General features: G+C 37.7%; 1 protein-coding gene across 12 annotated transcripts in view; it reads left to right on the plus strand.

Annotated features, from left to right (window-relative positions):
- The window catches only part of EYA1 (EYA transcriptional coactivator and phosphatase 1), a 111698-nt gene that overhangs the window by 8515 nt on the left and 88073 nt on the right, over positions 1–15110 (plus strand). For 6 of the 12 annotated variants that reach the window (XM_077352166.1, XM_077352173.1, XM_077352167.1 and 3 more), the window contains 2 exons: positions 92–219; positions 1566–1628. In XM_077352166.1, the coding sequence (XP_077208281.1) occupies positions 96–219; positions 1566–1628 (187 nt within the window). In that variant the 5' untranslated portion in view covers positions 92–95. The remainder of the gene's footprint in view (positions 1–91; positions 220–1565; positions 1629–15110) is intronic. The other 6 variants (XM_077352170.1, XM_077352169.1, XM_077352172.1 and 3 more) reach the window with 1 other exon arrangement.

Genomic DNA, 15110 nt, shown 5'->3' on the forward strand with positions numbered 1-15110 from the left:
TTGGTCATATAATTGATAAGTGGGAGGATATAAATTGTCCTTCCATAGTCAGATTGAATCCATTAGTCATATTTACTATCCCTTTTTTTAGGTCTATGGAAATGCAGGATCTAGCCAGCCCACATAGCCGTCTCAGTGGTAGTAGTGAATCCCCCAATGGTCCAAAACTTGATAATTCTCACATAAATAATAATTCCATGACACCCAATGGCACAGAAGGTGAGTTCTTATTTCTCTTGAATACTTGTGATATATGATGTTGCCTTAGGCTTAGTTCTGATATCAAACGTCTGATATATCACTTCATATAGTACATGGTGAATATAAGTAACAAAAGAATGTTGAGGTGAGGGAAGTAAAATGTTGTTTGTTCCCTATCATCTCATTGTCTATGTGGAAGATTTGTTCTTGTATAGTGATAACACCCCTCCCCCAAGAGTCTGAAGATTTAACAACTCTTTGAGGTGTTAACTGTGTAATTCTATGCAGGATTAATTGTCAGGTAGCTATGGTACATGACATTACTGCTGAATTGAGTAATGCTGCATGGGACTGTTACTTATCCATTCTATATTAATGCTGCTACTATCTAGATTTCTATGTTTTGTGCAATATCGTGTAAAATACTAACAACCCTCAGTATTTTCAGTTTGATTATGGACATAATTTATGGTAGATAGACTGTTGCAGTCAGGATCATATAAAATATATTTACATTGTACTTTCCCTTGTTAAATATAGCAAAATATAGCAAACATTTATAATATGGGCAAATTAAGTAATACAGGCCTCCATGCTGTTCTCCCACTGTAGCATGTTTACCTCTTAGAAAGGTAGTTCAGTAGTGGAAAGTATAAAGAGCTGTAGTTTGTGCAATGCACATGAACTACACCGTGGGAGATGACAATTAAAAAGTATGTTTAAACTCCTACATGTTTATACAGAATAAATAGGATGGTCTTGGCATATCAATGGTGATAGGATAATCCATCTGGGCCAAAATGTCTAATTGTCATATTTTTGTTTTTAACATACAATAGTACCTAATGATAAGGAAACGTTAAAATGTGTTTATTGAACACCTGTTACTTAGAGTCAAAATAAGTTATATTTATATTATAAATAACTATATGAATATTTTAACTAAACTAAAATCTGCACATTAAAGCAGCATTGTTTAGGTCAGATTATCTATCTAGTCTTTTCACAGAGTATATATATTGTATTAATTGTAAATGTAGTGATGAGGTTTAGTCCTGCAATTTGCTTTGAAACTTTTTACTTCATGTTTTGAAACCTAAGCATACTTAACTCATCCTAGTGATCAACCCATAAGACCTGCTTCCTGTTCCTAAATAAACAGACTTAGAAGTTAAGTCAATGGAATGGATTGATTTCAATGGAACTTATTTCCAAGTAAAGTGTGCTTAGGATCAGCGCTTGCAGTACTGCTTTAAATTTCATTTCTTTAAAGGAAATAGTTTTTATGGACTTTTTCTACTTACGCTTATAGGATATATGTAAAACAGTACTAGCATTTTATTTTCTTTGTAATTTTCCTTCAGGTGACATGACTCTGCTCAGCACTGCAGACTGGTTGTTAAATACTAATACACAGACCACTGCAGGTTTGTGCAGCCTTGGTGAATGTGCAATTGTTAGCATGCATGTTAAGGTTTTTCAAATTTTCAGAAAGTTCTGGCTAAAAGTATAAGTGCTGTGGTTTGTTTTCAATCATGAACCTGATTGGGTGTGTGCGAATACATAATCCAGGTTTAATTCCCATATACTAGCTAGGCCAAATTTGCTTTACAACTATATAAGCCATTTCCAGTGAACAGTGGGAGTTCTATCTTAATATGAATTTATGTAATTTTAGTTTGCAGAATATTGGAGGTAGACAATATTATTATAAAGAGTAATGTACTCTTATAATGGAATTTGTCTACTTTTATTTTCCATATGTTTATTTTAAAATGATTTGGATGGAGCTGCTTGTTTATTGCATGTGCAATAAAATATATCAGAATAAACAGGTGATCAGTGTTTGATAATGTCTAAGGATAGAATGGGTCAGATTCTTACATGTACTGTGACATCACTACTACAGCATTGTAGTCATGTCTTAATTTAAATAATAGGTTTTGCACAGTGTATCAGGTTGTTTTGCATGTTAATAAGCTAATTTAGAAGCATACTCTGGTTTCTCTTCAGATCACTAATTCAGAAGCAATTTTGACATCATTAAAAATTTTACAACACAGAACCTTGCAGGACAAAATGCATTCTATGAGTTAAAATATACTAAAATGAAATAGTATTATGTCAAAATCCATATTCTTTAATTCTTTTCAAATGTGCCTCATTAATGTACTACAGGAGGATGTGGTTGATAGATGTGTATCTGTTATTAGCTAATATTTTTTCCTTCACACTTAGTGGTTAACCTTTTTAGAGCAAGGAATTTGAGTTTAGTTGGATGATGGTACAATTTGTACTTGGTATGTTTTATGTATTACACCATCAGAAGTCTTCATTCTGCTTACGTGACAGCCATATTTGTGTGAACTAAAGATCTATTCAGAAGTGACAGGGCTGAACCAAATTAATATAATATGTATTAACATCTTGGGGTACTGTGTGGAGAAATGCTATTTATATATCCTGATTAACTCAGGATATTTACTCAGAAAAATTCGCAATCAATTCAGAAGAATCTCTTTCCCCCCAATTAAGTCTATGTTTAGGATAACAGTTTATTAATGTATTAATAAGTTTATTAATCTTTTAGTCAGTTTCAAGATTTGATATTCTTGCCTCACAGGTGACAGTTTTCATTTTGTGCAATGCCTAAATTACTTTGATTCATGTTGGAGGGAAATGAAACTATTGCTGAAGTCTATGACTTGTTACCTTTGTCATAAACTCCGCACTGATCCCATTTGGGGAACTAATATCCAGATAAAGATGGGATAGGGAAAGTGAATCTTGGCTGGTTGCAGAACTGTTCAGGCACTTATCAAAACGATATCTACAAAAACAGTTGTTATAGGTAGTAATAAATACAGCATACCTACATGATTGGATGCTATGACTGACACAAGAAACTTTTATATTCAGCTATATAGTGACCATTTTTGCAACACTGTTTCAAAACAGAGCAGAGGTAACAAGGAAAAGTTTTGGTAGCCTATTTTGTGCTTTCATATTTTCAGTATGATTACTGAAGTGTGTAAGCAAATCAGATGTCCAGTTACATGTTTATTGATATTATGTGTTTTGGGATGCTCTCATTTGGCGTTTCTCTTCTCATCAATTCAGCATATATTATAGAGTGGGGTGGCCAAACTGTGGGTTTCCAGATGTCCAAGGTCTACACTTACCATGAGCCCCTGCCAACAAGTGTTCAGATAATTGTAGTACTGGGATATATGTGCTGGTATTTACAAAACTCTGTAAGTATTGATAGAAGAAGGGTATGTGTTGTTGTAAGAGATGGCAGTGAGGTAGATTTTCACGTCTACTTTTTACATATAAAAGCAATGTTTCTATAGCACTATTTTTGAAAAAAAGTTATAAGAAAGTTACAGTGTACAATGATTATCCCATCATATTGCCATAGCTACAACTTCAGGTTATCGGATGAATTCATTTAGTGCCAATTCTGTGTTAGAGCAAGAGACTTGCATAATAGAATTCCAATAAAGTTCCATTCTGCTATTAGTAAATGTGTGAAGTATTGGGGGGATTTCCAATTTTTTGAAAAAGTGTTTGTGTATATGCTTGTTTATAGGTGGGTGATGCAGAAACCCACTTTATTCTTTAGAACTGTTGGTAGAATTACTCAGTACTAATCTCCAGATATCATTTGTTGGAAGGTTAACTGTTATGTCAGATTTGGCTTCCACTCATTACCTTTGTGTGTACTTTAATTTGGGGTATTTTAAAAGTGCAATATATGCATTTTTTAAAATTTGGGGCTTTCAATTTTATTAACAAATTGCTTTAGTTTTAAAAGAGCTCCAACATTAACTTCATTTTTTCATCTTGCTAATGGATTGCAAAGTTAGCTGCCTTAATTCTGTGCAGATAAGGAAAGAAAAGTGTTTAAAATAATAAATAAAATGAACACATTGGTAAGGAGGGGAGCTTCTGTACATGTAACTAAGGATTCTGAGATCTCACTTCTTATAAAAGCATTCCACAATTTCTTAAAGTTGGAGATCTTCCGAAGTGGTATCCAGTGTGGCGCAAGGTGCTACAACTGGAAGTGGAAATTGTGGAAGCATATAGGTCTTCCTTCATTCATGGATCTCAGCCATTGGATGCAATCCAAAGAATGTTAGAGACACCTAAATCCTTTTCAAATGAATGAGCAGTGTCTCCTTTATTTCAGTAGAGTTTTAGTTGAGTTTTAAGAGTTTCAGTAGAAATTAAGAATTTCCTATCATTTGATTTAACTTATCGTCAAGAGAGCACATTTAGTGTCATAATATTACAAACAATAATATTACAGATAGATCTTGATATGCTCTCAGTCTGTAGGGACTTTATTAAAAATTACCTGGCTGTAATGTAATGTTAATGTTCCTTATATGTACACATTCTGTTTAAACTGATCATAGTTTGTATACCAATTGCCAGTCTTAAATAACTTCCATCTACCTATGCTATTTTGCAATTTTACTTCCTTTTTATGTTCCTTTTTATTTGTATCCTGATTATCTTGTTGTATTACATTATTCTTATGTTTCTACTTTGAAGGGAAAAATAATGTTATTGTTCTAAAAACTTTATTACTGTACTACTTAGATGTGGGAGAAGTTGAATAGTAGGATAGATATTATTTCTGGTCTGTCATGCAGTCATTAACTTGGGTGACATTAAGATAGCTCTTTGCTAAGCAGTAACGTACTATTTCTGTCTTAGTAGAACAGCTAATAGGTATTTAATTTTCACACTTCCTACTTTGTTTAAATTGGGATAGTTGAATCTGGAAGTCATTTTGTTATCAGCCAGTGGCCATACATGGGAAGTATGTATCTTGGAATATTCATGGTACTCTGGATAGGTTAGGTTTCCAGTTTATGATAAACATGTCCCATGGCCCATATTTGGTTTGCAGAAAGAATAGATGGTTACTCTGTATATTTAGGAAACATTTAGGAAAGGGGAAGCCTAACATTTGTTTTCACTTGATAAATTATGTACTTGAAACAGAAGGGTTTTTTATTGTAAATTCCAATTTAGAATCTGTATTCATGATATGACAGTATCAAAAGGTTAATAATAAATACAAACATAGACCTGATTTCACCAATAATTAAATCTTGTGGCACAACTTAGTTCTGTCATTATTTATTAAATAAATCCTGATCTGAAACTCTGTAGCCACTACCTCACCTTGACTTTTATGGGATGGCTTGTGTTAAACAGTAGCAAACATCTAGGACTGAGCAAGTCATGCAGCTTGCGCAGTAGCCACAGTGGTTGCTGATGGCCCTCCTTCGAAGTCCCATATAGCCCTGGAGAGGTCCTCCTCCCTCTTCCCCTGCCTTCTGCAGAAATGAATCAAGCCATGGTGCCTTACTCTGGATTTAGTAATCCACAGATGGAGCATACTGATAATTAGATCTACTGCCAAGCTCAATGCCAGTGTGCAATATTAATGTGAAATATTAAAACATATAACAGAGTTAAAGGGAAATTCTAGAATTTCAAGAGGCTTTGTGGTGGGAAGACAAAGCCTTTTCAGTACTGTTTTGCAGGTTAACCTTATAAATAACAAGACAAAAATTATTATATTACAAATACAATATATATGATGTCTTCACCACAGACATTTTATTTTTAGTAACAACAACAAGAAGTCTTAGATCAGCCCAAGTTCTAGTCCAGTTGGTGACTCTACTACTTTTCCTTTAAGGGCCATTGTCACCTACTCTATTCATACAAATATCATCCCCAATGTTCTGTCACTGGCAGCATATAGTTTTCTTTCTGTAAACAGAAAAGCACCAAGCACATAATACAAGAAATGACTGATTTTGTATTTGATGTGGTTTTTTTGCCCCAGAAAAGGTAATATATTGGGAATATTGAGATAAAGAAATACATCTGAGTTTTTTTTCAGAAAAGACTGATCCAAAGAGGAGGATTTTTAAATGCTCTGGAGAGATCTAGCCTATTCCTGTTTTCACAAAAATACCACCTGCTAATATTGTATAGGATTAGCAAGTGAAAAAGAGTGGAGTCTAAAGAAAAGGAACATTCTATCTCATATGGAATTCTTCATGAAGGCTTTGGGTGTTTGAAATAGTAAGAATCGTAAGTTTCTTTCTGGGACACGTGACTATCCTGGGCTTTGGGTTTGGGTAGTAAATACACACAAATACAATTGTGTAAAGTGTTTCATATAGCTGTCATATTGGTTTAAAGATTTAGCAGATTTATTGTGGCATATGATTTTGTGGTTAAGAGTCAATCTGTGCATCTCTAAGCTGTCATAAGAAACTTTGTTGATTTTTCTGCAACAAACTTGTAAGAGTATCTTCTGGGATGTATTGTCAGTGAATTCAATCAATATGAAATCTCTTTAAGATAATTGAATATAAAACAATAAATATTATGCTCTATACTTCAGTTGCAATTATCTGAACCAGTGAAATACAAAGATCTGTTTCCATACATCTTTTTCAGGGATTGCTAAAACAAAACATGAGTATAATCCAAAACCTCATATATCCATTTTTGGCCCGATGTCTAGAAGCCATGGTGGAATGGCTCCAGAAAAGCTGCCTGAAGCTAAATCCCCTGAAGATGGAGGTCCTGTGGTTGGCAGGCAATGACCAGATGAGGATGCTTTCCCTGTCTTGGCAGGATACAGCTTCAGGCTGCACATTTGGTCAAGAGCTTGAGAGTGATTCTGGACATCTCCTTGAGTATAGAGGCACAGGTCATTAAGGTAGCTTGCCAGGAGTTTTTATATTTATGTCAGGCAAAGCTATTAGCACCCTATCTGGCCCCACAGTGATCCACACGACAGTTACCTCCAGGATAGACTTCTATAACTCCCTATACAAGAGCCTTCCCTTATTCCAGATTTGGAAATTACAGTTGCAGCTGCCTGGGTCCTCACCCTTACCCCATGGAGAACCTGTATTTGACCTGTTTGGCAGCAGCTTCATTGGCTGCTGATTGAGTTCTGGATCAGGTTTAATGTTTTGGTTTTAACCTTTGAGGCCTAATGCAATCTGGGATCAGTGTAGCCGAGGGACTGCTTCTCCATATGTTGTAAACTATCTAGCTGTCATCTGTCTGTCCATCCATTGTACATGTGTATAAACATATTTATATTTAGGAAAAACATAATGTGAGCAGTAAATTCTAATGGCAAGAGAATGACTAAATTGTAAATGCAAAAGAAAGCATAATGTGGCTGCCCAGATAAATCTTGGGGCCAGGGTACTTGAATGTCTGCTTCTTCCTGTAGAGTCCGCCCTGGCAGTTAATATCCTCTTCTTAAGCCCTGTGCTCTGTACCCTGCCTGAAAGGTGAAGTGGTTGTAACAGGACTTTTGCAGAGGACATGCATCATCTTTAGAATGCCCTTCCCTAGTTTACTGCTTTACCCAGGCTCTTAATGGAAGGTTGTGTCCTTTAAATGTGGCATTTAGGATTACCAATTATGAGTTGGGAAAGACCTGGAGTTTTGGGGATAGAGCCTACGGAAGGCAAGGTTTGGGTCAGGGACGGGCCGCAGCATGGTACAATGCCATGGAGTGTACCTTCCAAAGCAGTGATTTTTTTCCAGATTGGACTGGAGATCAATTGTAACTAGGAGATCTCCTGGGCCCACCTGGATGTGGGCAACCCTACTTGTAGAATGTAGCTCAGCATATAGCTTGCCCCAGTAACTGAAGATTGTTCCAGCTGCTGCCAAGAATCTCTTGGTATTGTGGATCTTTCCATGTGTTGCAGATGGGCCACACAATTAGTTGTTTCTCTTGATAGGGTTATAGCAATACAAAACAAATACATAAACAGACTTAATACAGTTCCATGTGTGTAAGAATATTATGCAGTACCCAGTGTTTCCCTCCAAATATGTTATATTGCCCCAAATTTAGTTTGGAGTTATGGAGATAAGTTTGGCTTGCATAATTTTATGACTCTTGCTACTACCTATAATGTATACTTCCTTGAACAAACTCTGTGCACCATGATTTCCCCATTGAACAAGTAGCCAGTGCTAGCACAAAATCTGCAATCCTGTGAGCACTTCTTAAATTTGTTCTAACTGAAAATAATGTAAAGAGTGAAGGGGAATTGAAAACGATTAAAGAAATTAAGTGAGAGAAACTGACAAGAAGGAGAGGATAGGAAAAATAAGAGGAGAAACAGAAAGAATATCTTTCCTTATTAAATAATTATTGTTGATAAGAAGGGCTGGTTTTTATGCCGTGCTTTTCACTATCCAAAGGAGTCTCAAAGCGGCTTACAATCGTCTTCCCTTCCTCTCCCCACAACAGAAACCCTGTGAAGTAGGTGAGGCTGACAGCTCTGTGAGAACAGTTCTAAGAGGACTATCACCCAGCTGGCTACATGTGGAAGAGTGGGGAATCAAACCTAGCTCTCCAGATTAGAAGCCACCACTCTTAACCACTGCACCAAAAGACTCCTTGTAAAACTGAGAATACACTTCCATGATGTGAGTTCTATATGATGTACTGGGAACAGAAAACTGCCACAGAGTCCTTACAAAATGGTTGCTCAATATTTTTAACAGAGGCTGGAAAATCATCTATTGAATATTGTAGTTGCAGACAGCCTGAACTGGCAGTGCATAAGTTGAACAAGATTTATTTATTTATTTATTTATTTATTTATTTATTTATTTATTTATTTATATTTTTTTTTATTTTATTTTATTTATTTATTTTGGAGATTCGTTATCTAACCTTATGATTCTCTAGGTGCAACAGGCAAAACAGATCTGCCCTTAAAACAAAAATATTGAATTTTTATTGTACATGGTAAAACGTTTGGAAATAAAGCTACCAGAAGTAGTAGAGAGTCTTTTAGAAATTGGATACTTTACAGAAGGAGACAGAGTTAAAAGGATGAAAATTCTGACTAGGGTTGCCAGGTCCTTGCCCCCACCCCCCAACCCTTCTGAAACCAAAAGAATGCTGCAAATTAGCATGAGATCAGGAGGTGATGCTCTGATTTCTGAGCAAAACTCTATGATTAGAAGCTAATTTTACAATAGACTTTTGCCCATAAGCTAGAGTATCATATCCTCAATGTACTGATATCACTGCTGTATGACATCAGCACACATCACACGATTGCTCCCTGTTCTGAGAAAGTGCCCCATCCCCTGCCAGCAGTGCTGATGGACCTGGCAGCCATTCAGACAACCAAAATTATGTCTTATTGACAGTGCTCAAAATACCCTACCTTTCTCCCACAATATGTCACTATATGTGAAAAACCGCCTTTGAAAGCCATCAGTATAAGTGTAGGTTTCTGATTTGTGCACATTAACTTCCTGCTCCATGCCTGCAATGCTGACTTAGCAAAGCAGTCTTCCCTGATTGGCCAGGGTGTCAGTTCAAAGACTTCCTGGTTTCCGGTTGCAAGGCTTCCCTCCCTGTGATTGCGCTTCAGAAGCCCACGCTTCTCAGCAGATATTTGCCTCATTCTCTGAGAGGTAGGCTGCTGCTGGCTTGAGAGTCAAAAGAGAAGAAATAAAGCAGTAATGCCAGATGAACTTCACCTGATCCCCCCTCGCTAATTAAGCAGCTTCGAGACCACCGCCCCCCTCTGAGCTTCCCCAATCAAGTGCAGAAGACCTGGGGGGGGGGGGGGAAGACCCAGGTTCAAATCCATCTGAATTCAGCAGGATCGATGAAGGAAAAAACAAAGTAAGTGCAGAATCAGACCTGGGCAATTATAAGTTTTTTGTATGTCTGTTAAGGATACCATTGGAAAGAAAGGAGGGGAAAACATAGTTCTACTTTCTTATAACCTACTTGGTCAGTTGTTGTTCCCTTGCACATCCTTCCTGCTTAAAATTTATGTTTTGAGCCAGTTGGACTATTTTGTACCAGAAAGGGACGCACGCACACATATTGATCTGAAACTGATAGTGTGTGACCAAATTCTCTGAAGCATTGGCTTGTACCATTAAAACTGCATCACCACCCATTCCACTTTCGCTCACTCACACAACGCCTGCACCCCTTGCTGTCACTTCATTTACAGCTGTACTCTCATCTGTACCTGTACCTATAGTGTTTGCTGATGCAGGTACACTTATTGCTGCACAAGGAATGCTCTCACTTGCCAGGAAATAGGAAGAAATCCAGGGCACACACACTGTTGTTGGAGATGCTGAAAGCAATATGTCCAAGCCAACTATGTCTGTTGGTGGAATGTCAGGTCAAAAGAGTCATGAAACCAGCTTCCAAATTAGACAACAGTTTTGAACATTTTCATCAAAATGGCCAATACTGTATTCAATCTTGAACATGTTTCAAGTTGCCTGATACAGTAAAATTATTTTTAAAGCTTAGTCAAGTACTCCCCCCCCCCATTTGCAAAATGTGGGACTGTTTACAGGACTAATGGGATTTCTGCACCCTTTAAAAATAGTGAGGTACTTACCTTTGGTGTCGTTATATTCCGGCCCCTCCACATGACGTCACCAACATGCAGTGTCTGAGCAGTAAACAGCCGGCTACATCCTCCATTTTAAAGCGCTAGTTGGTGAACCCCAAAAAGTAGATTCACCAACATATGTAATGCTACCTACCGGAGAACAACCAGTAGGCCACCACCCAAAAAAGTATGGGGATGCAGAAGCGCTATCTATGCGTCTTAACGCCCCGCCCTTGCACCCGTCTCTCCCTTCTCCTGGGGACAGGATTTTTTTTTTTGAGTGACCTGCCTGGAGCAACCAATAGGCATTCAATTGTGCAGTCAAAAGCAAAAAAAAAAAAAATTCCCCAAAGTTGTAGCACAAAGCATGCCCCACCCCCATGATTAGATGCATAGGCGTTTCAAGACAGAACTAGTGATTAAAAAAAAATTAGCAGGCATTGCAGGCCCTTTAAAGCATAAAGCATAAATCGGGTTGCTCTCTTCCACCATTTTCCAGCAGCACTTGTGAAGGGGGAGAAGCTCGAAATGGTGACAGAGAAGAGCGAAACAGCAAAAAAGGTGAGGAAGGGCCTGGAAGCGTGATTATATGTAGTGTTACCCCACTCAGCTGGCGTAATATTATTTTTAACAATGTGTGGAAATGCTCTGAGAATCCAAAAACATTTAGAAAATTCTATCACATTGAAAGTACTGAAGCACTCCGTCTTTCAACCTTGATACCTGCTGAGACATGACATATTTCTTCTGTGGGAAAAGCAATGTGCAAGGCCAATGAAAAGCTGACATACTACCTTTGTGGGCTCCTCATACACACTTAATGAAAATGGAAAGAAACTGACTGAGTGCATACTCATTTCATTGAATCATAGAGTTGGAAGAGACCTCCAGAGTCATCTAGTCCAACCCCCTGCACAATGCAGGAACTCATAACTACCTGGCCAATCATGGTGACTCCAGTTTTAAGCCCAAATGATCACTCCACTGAAAATCTCTAGAATCCAGCCTGGCCTGGAGGAAATTAGCCTATTCCACAGAGGCAATTTGCAATTCCCGCAGGTGTAGTAAGATTAGCCTGTTTCTTTCTATAATACTACAGAAATGGCACACAAGACTCAGATTCAGTACTTGACTTCACAAGACCCCATTCAGTACTTTACTTCAAATGCCCACAAGGGTTTTTTTTTTCTTGAACACAAAACAAAAGACAGGTGGAATGAGAGCAGATGTGGTTTAAAGGAATTTTCTCAGAGGCTGGCAAGAACATGGTTCATCTCACCTCATCCCAGATGATCATGATCCAGCCATCTTGAAACAAAGGAGATTTTGACATGACACACAACCCAATGCATTGGGGGGGGTCTGAATTTGTATAGCTATGTAATTGTTGTATTTATAAAATATTTTGTTTTCAAAAATCAATATGAATTAATAGAAGAAGTTGGTTCTTAAATGCTTCTTTTTCTCTACCAGAAGGAGTCTCAAAGCGGCTTACAATCCCCTTCCCTTTTCTCTTCCCACAACAGACAACCTGTGAGGTGGGTGAGGCTGAGAGAGCCCTGATATCACTGCTTGGTCAGAACAGCTTTATCAGTACTGTGTGGCAAGCCCAAGGACACCCAGCTGGCTGCATGTGGAGGAGAAGCATAGAATCATAGAATTATACAGTTGGAAGGGGCCATACAGGCCATCTAGTCCAAACCCCTGCTCAATGCAAGATCAGCCTTAAGCATCCTAAAGCATCCAAGAAAAGTGTGTATCCAACCTTTGCTTGAAGACTGCCAGTGAGGGGGAGCTCAGCACCTCCTTAGGCAGCCTATTCCACTGCTTAACTACTCTGACTCCTGATATCTAGCCTATATCGTTGTACTTGTAGTTTAAACCCATTACTGCGTGTCCTTTCCTCTGCAGTCAATGGGAACAGCATCCTGCCTTCCTCCAAATGACAACCTTTCAAATACTTAAAGAGGGCTATCATGTCCCCTCTCAACCTCCTTTTCTCCAGGCTGAACATTCCCAAGTCCCTCAGCCTATCTTCATAGGGCTTGGTCCCTTGGCCCCAGATCATCCTCGTCGCTCTCTTCTGTACCCTTTCAATTTTATCTACGTCCTTGAAGTGAGGCCTCCAAAACTGCACACAGTACTCCTGGTGTGGTCTGACAAGTGCCGTATACAATGGGACTATGAAATCTTGTGATTTTGATGTGATGCCCCTGTTGATACAGGCCAAAATGGTATTTGCCTTTTTTACCACTGCATGACACTGCCTGCTCATGTTTAGTTTACAATCCACAAGTACCCCAAGGTCTCGTTCACACACAGTGTTACCTAGAAGCGTATCCCCCATCCAGTAGGCATGCTTTTCATTTTTCTGACCCAGATGCAGAACTTCACACTTATCTTTATTAAATTGCATCTTGTTCCCATTTTTCCATTGTGTTCAGATCTTGTTGAACTCTGTCTCTATCTTCTGGAGTATTTGCCAGTCCTCCCAATTTGGTGTCATCTGCAAACTTGATGAGTAGTCCCTCCACCCCCTCATCTAGATCATTAATAAATATGTTAAAAAGTACTAGGCCGAGCACTGAGCCCTGAGGTACCCTGCTACTCACCTCCCTCCAGTCTGATGAAACACCATTGACAACAACTCTTTGAGTGTGGTTCTCTAACCAATTCCTTATCCACCTAACTATCTGAAAATCCAGATTGTAGTCCTTCAATGTATCCATCAGAACAAACCTGGCTTACCAGATTAGAAGTTGGCGCACCTAACCACTACATCAGGCTGGGTCTCTCAAATAGTTGTTCCCATTAGTATACTTTTATTAATATATGGTTATAAAGACTGAGATAACAGTAATCTTAATTTTCTATTTTAAATCTTTTCTCATCTGTCTGTCTTAAAAATAACTTGTTCCTTTTAAAAGCCCATATTTCCAACTGCAGAAAAAATTATTTCCTAATGCACATTTTATTTTTCTACTGCATGTGTGGCCTACTGCACATTCAAATAAACCCTACTATACATACTAAATAGCTTTTGCTATAGAAAAAACTTATTTTGCTACCACTAAAGGGCCCACAAAAAACCCACTGATCTTGTGCAAATGGAAATTTTAGCAGAAGAGGAAACTTGTGCTTCCAATAGAAGTATATAGGTTTCTTTCTGCATACAGTTATGACTTATGGTGAATGGAAGTAGTTCATTTAAAAAGTGAAAAATGTTTTTCAAGTAACTAAGGAAGTAGCATACTTCAAAAAAAGGCTTCATGCGTTCCTCTGTGATACCTGCTAAAATTTCATATAGGATCATTGCTTTAGAAAAGAATAGTTTAATAATTTGGTACTCATTGGCTGTTTTGTCACAATATTGTTATTAAATTGTTTTAGCATCCAATTACAAAATGCTGTGTTTTTATTTTAAAATTAAAATTAAAAATATTATATCTAGTGGATTGGATCCAAAACCTTGAGCAGCACATGAAATACATTTTTCTTGCCTCTTTGTTCCAGTTATAGCCCCCTGTGCTCCCAGTAGTACTGTTCCTGGAGATCAATGTGAAAGGGTAGAATCTAGGGATGCCATCTTGGGTTGGAGAATGATCCTTCCCAATACTTTGAGTAGGGTTACCAGATGCACATTCCAAAGCACCTGGAGACTTTGGGCGGTAGAACTTGGAGAGGTGGGATTTGAGACATGGAGAAACCTAAGTGGAGTAATACGTTACGGAGTCCAAACCAGCCATTTTCTATAGGTAAACTGATATGTTTAGCTTTGAGATGAGCTATAATTCTAGGGGATCCCCAGAAACCACTTGGGAATTGGCATCGCTAGGAGAATCTGCAAATTTTGTTTTCCCCCATTAGTGGACATGTCCTTCAGTTCACTAAATCAGTAGGAAAACAGACAGTTTCTTTAATGACGTGACAGAATTATCCTGAAGACCTTTCTTATATTATAGCCATTCATATAATATAAGGTTCTACATCATTTTCCCCCTAAGTTATTAGTTCACGCTGGAATTCCTTGCGAGAAAAGTCTCTTAAAACAGATTTGGGAAAGGGAGATTTGTCACAAGAACGGTGTTTGATAATTGGCTGTCTAAAATGCCCTCCAGATTTCTGTTTTTTTGAAAAGTCAAGTATATAGCTATTTTTGCCTTTCTTTCATCATCAGGCCATATGCCCATAATATCAGTTTCATGAACAGATCTGTCTTATATATCCAGGCTTTGTAGTATATTTATCATTTTAAATTCAATCTTTTAAAATACAGCATGATGTTTATAAAATTTTGGAGTATCTTTAAGTTTTTGAATTCTTAAGAAAACAGAATTAACATTTTAGTCTTGTTAATGTTTTAAAAGATTCCTAAGATGTGATGTCCTCACTGAAAAGCAACAGTAACAATAATGCATTAAGATATCCACGTGAACTTCCAGATGA

Source organism: Paroedura picta, chromosome 9 (genome assembly GCF_049243985.1).
Source record: "Paroedura picta isolate Pp20150507F chromosome 9, Ppicta_v3.0, whole genome shotgun sequence".
Classification (NCBI taxonomy): domain Eukaryota; kingdom Metazoa; phylum Chordata; class Lepidosauria; order Squamata; family Gekkonidae; genus Paroedura; species Paroedura picta.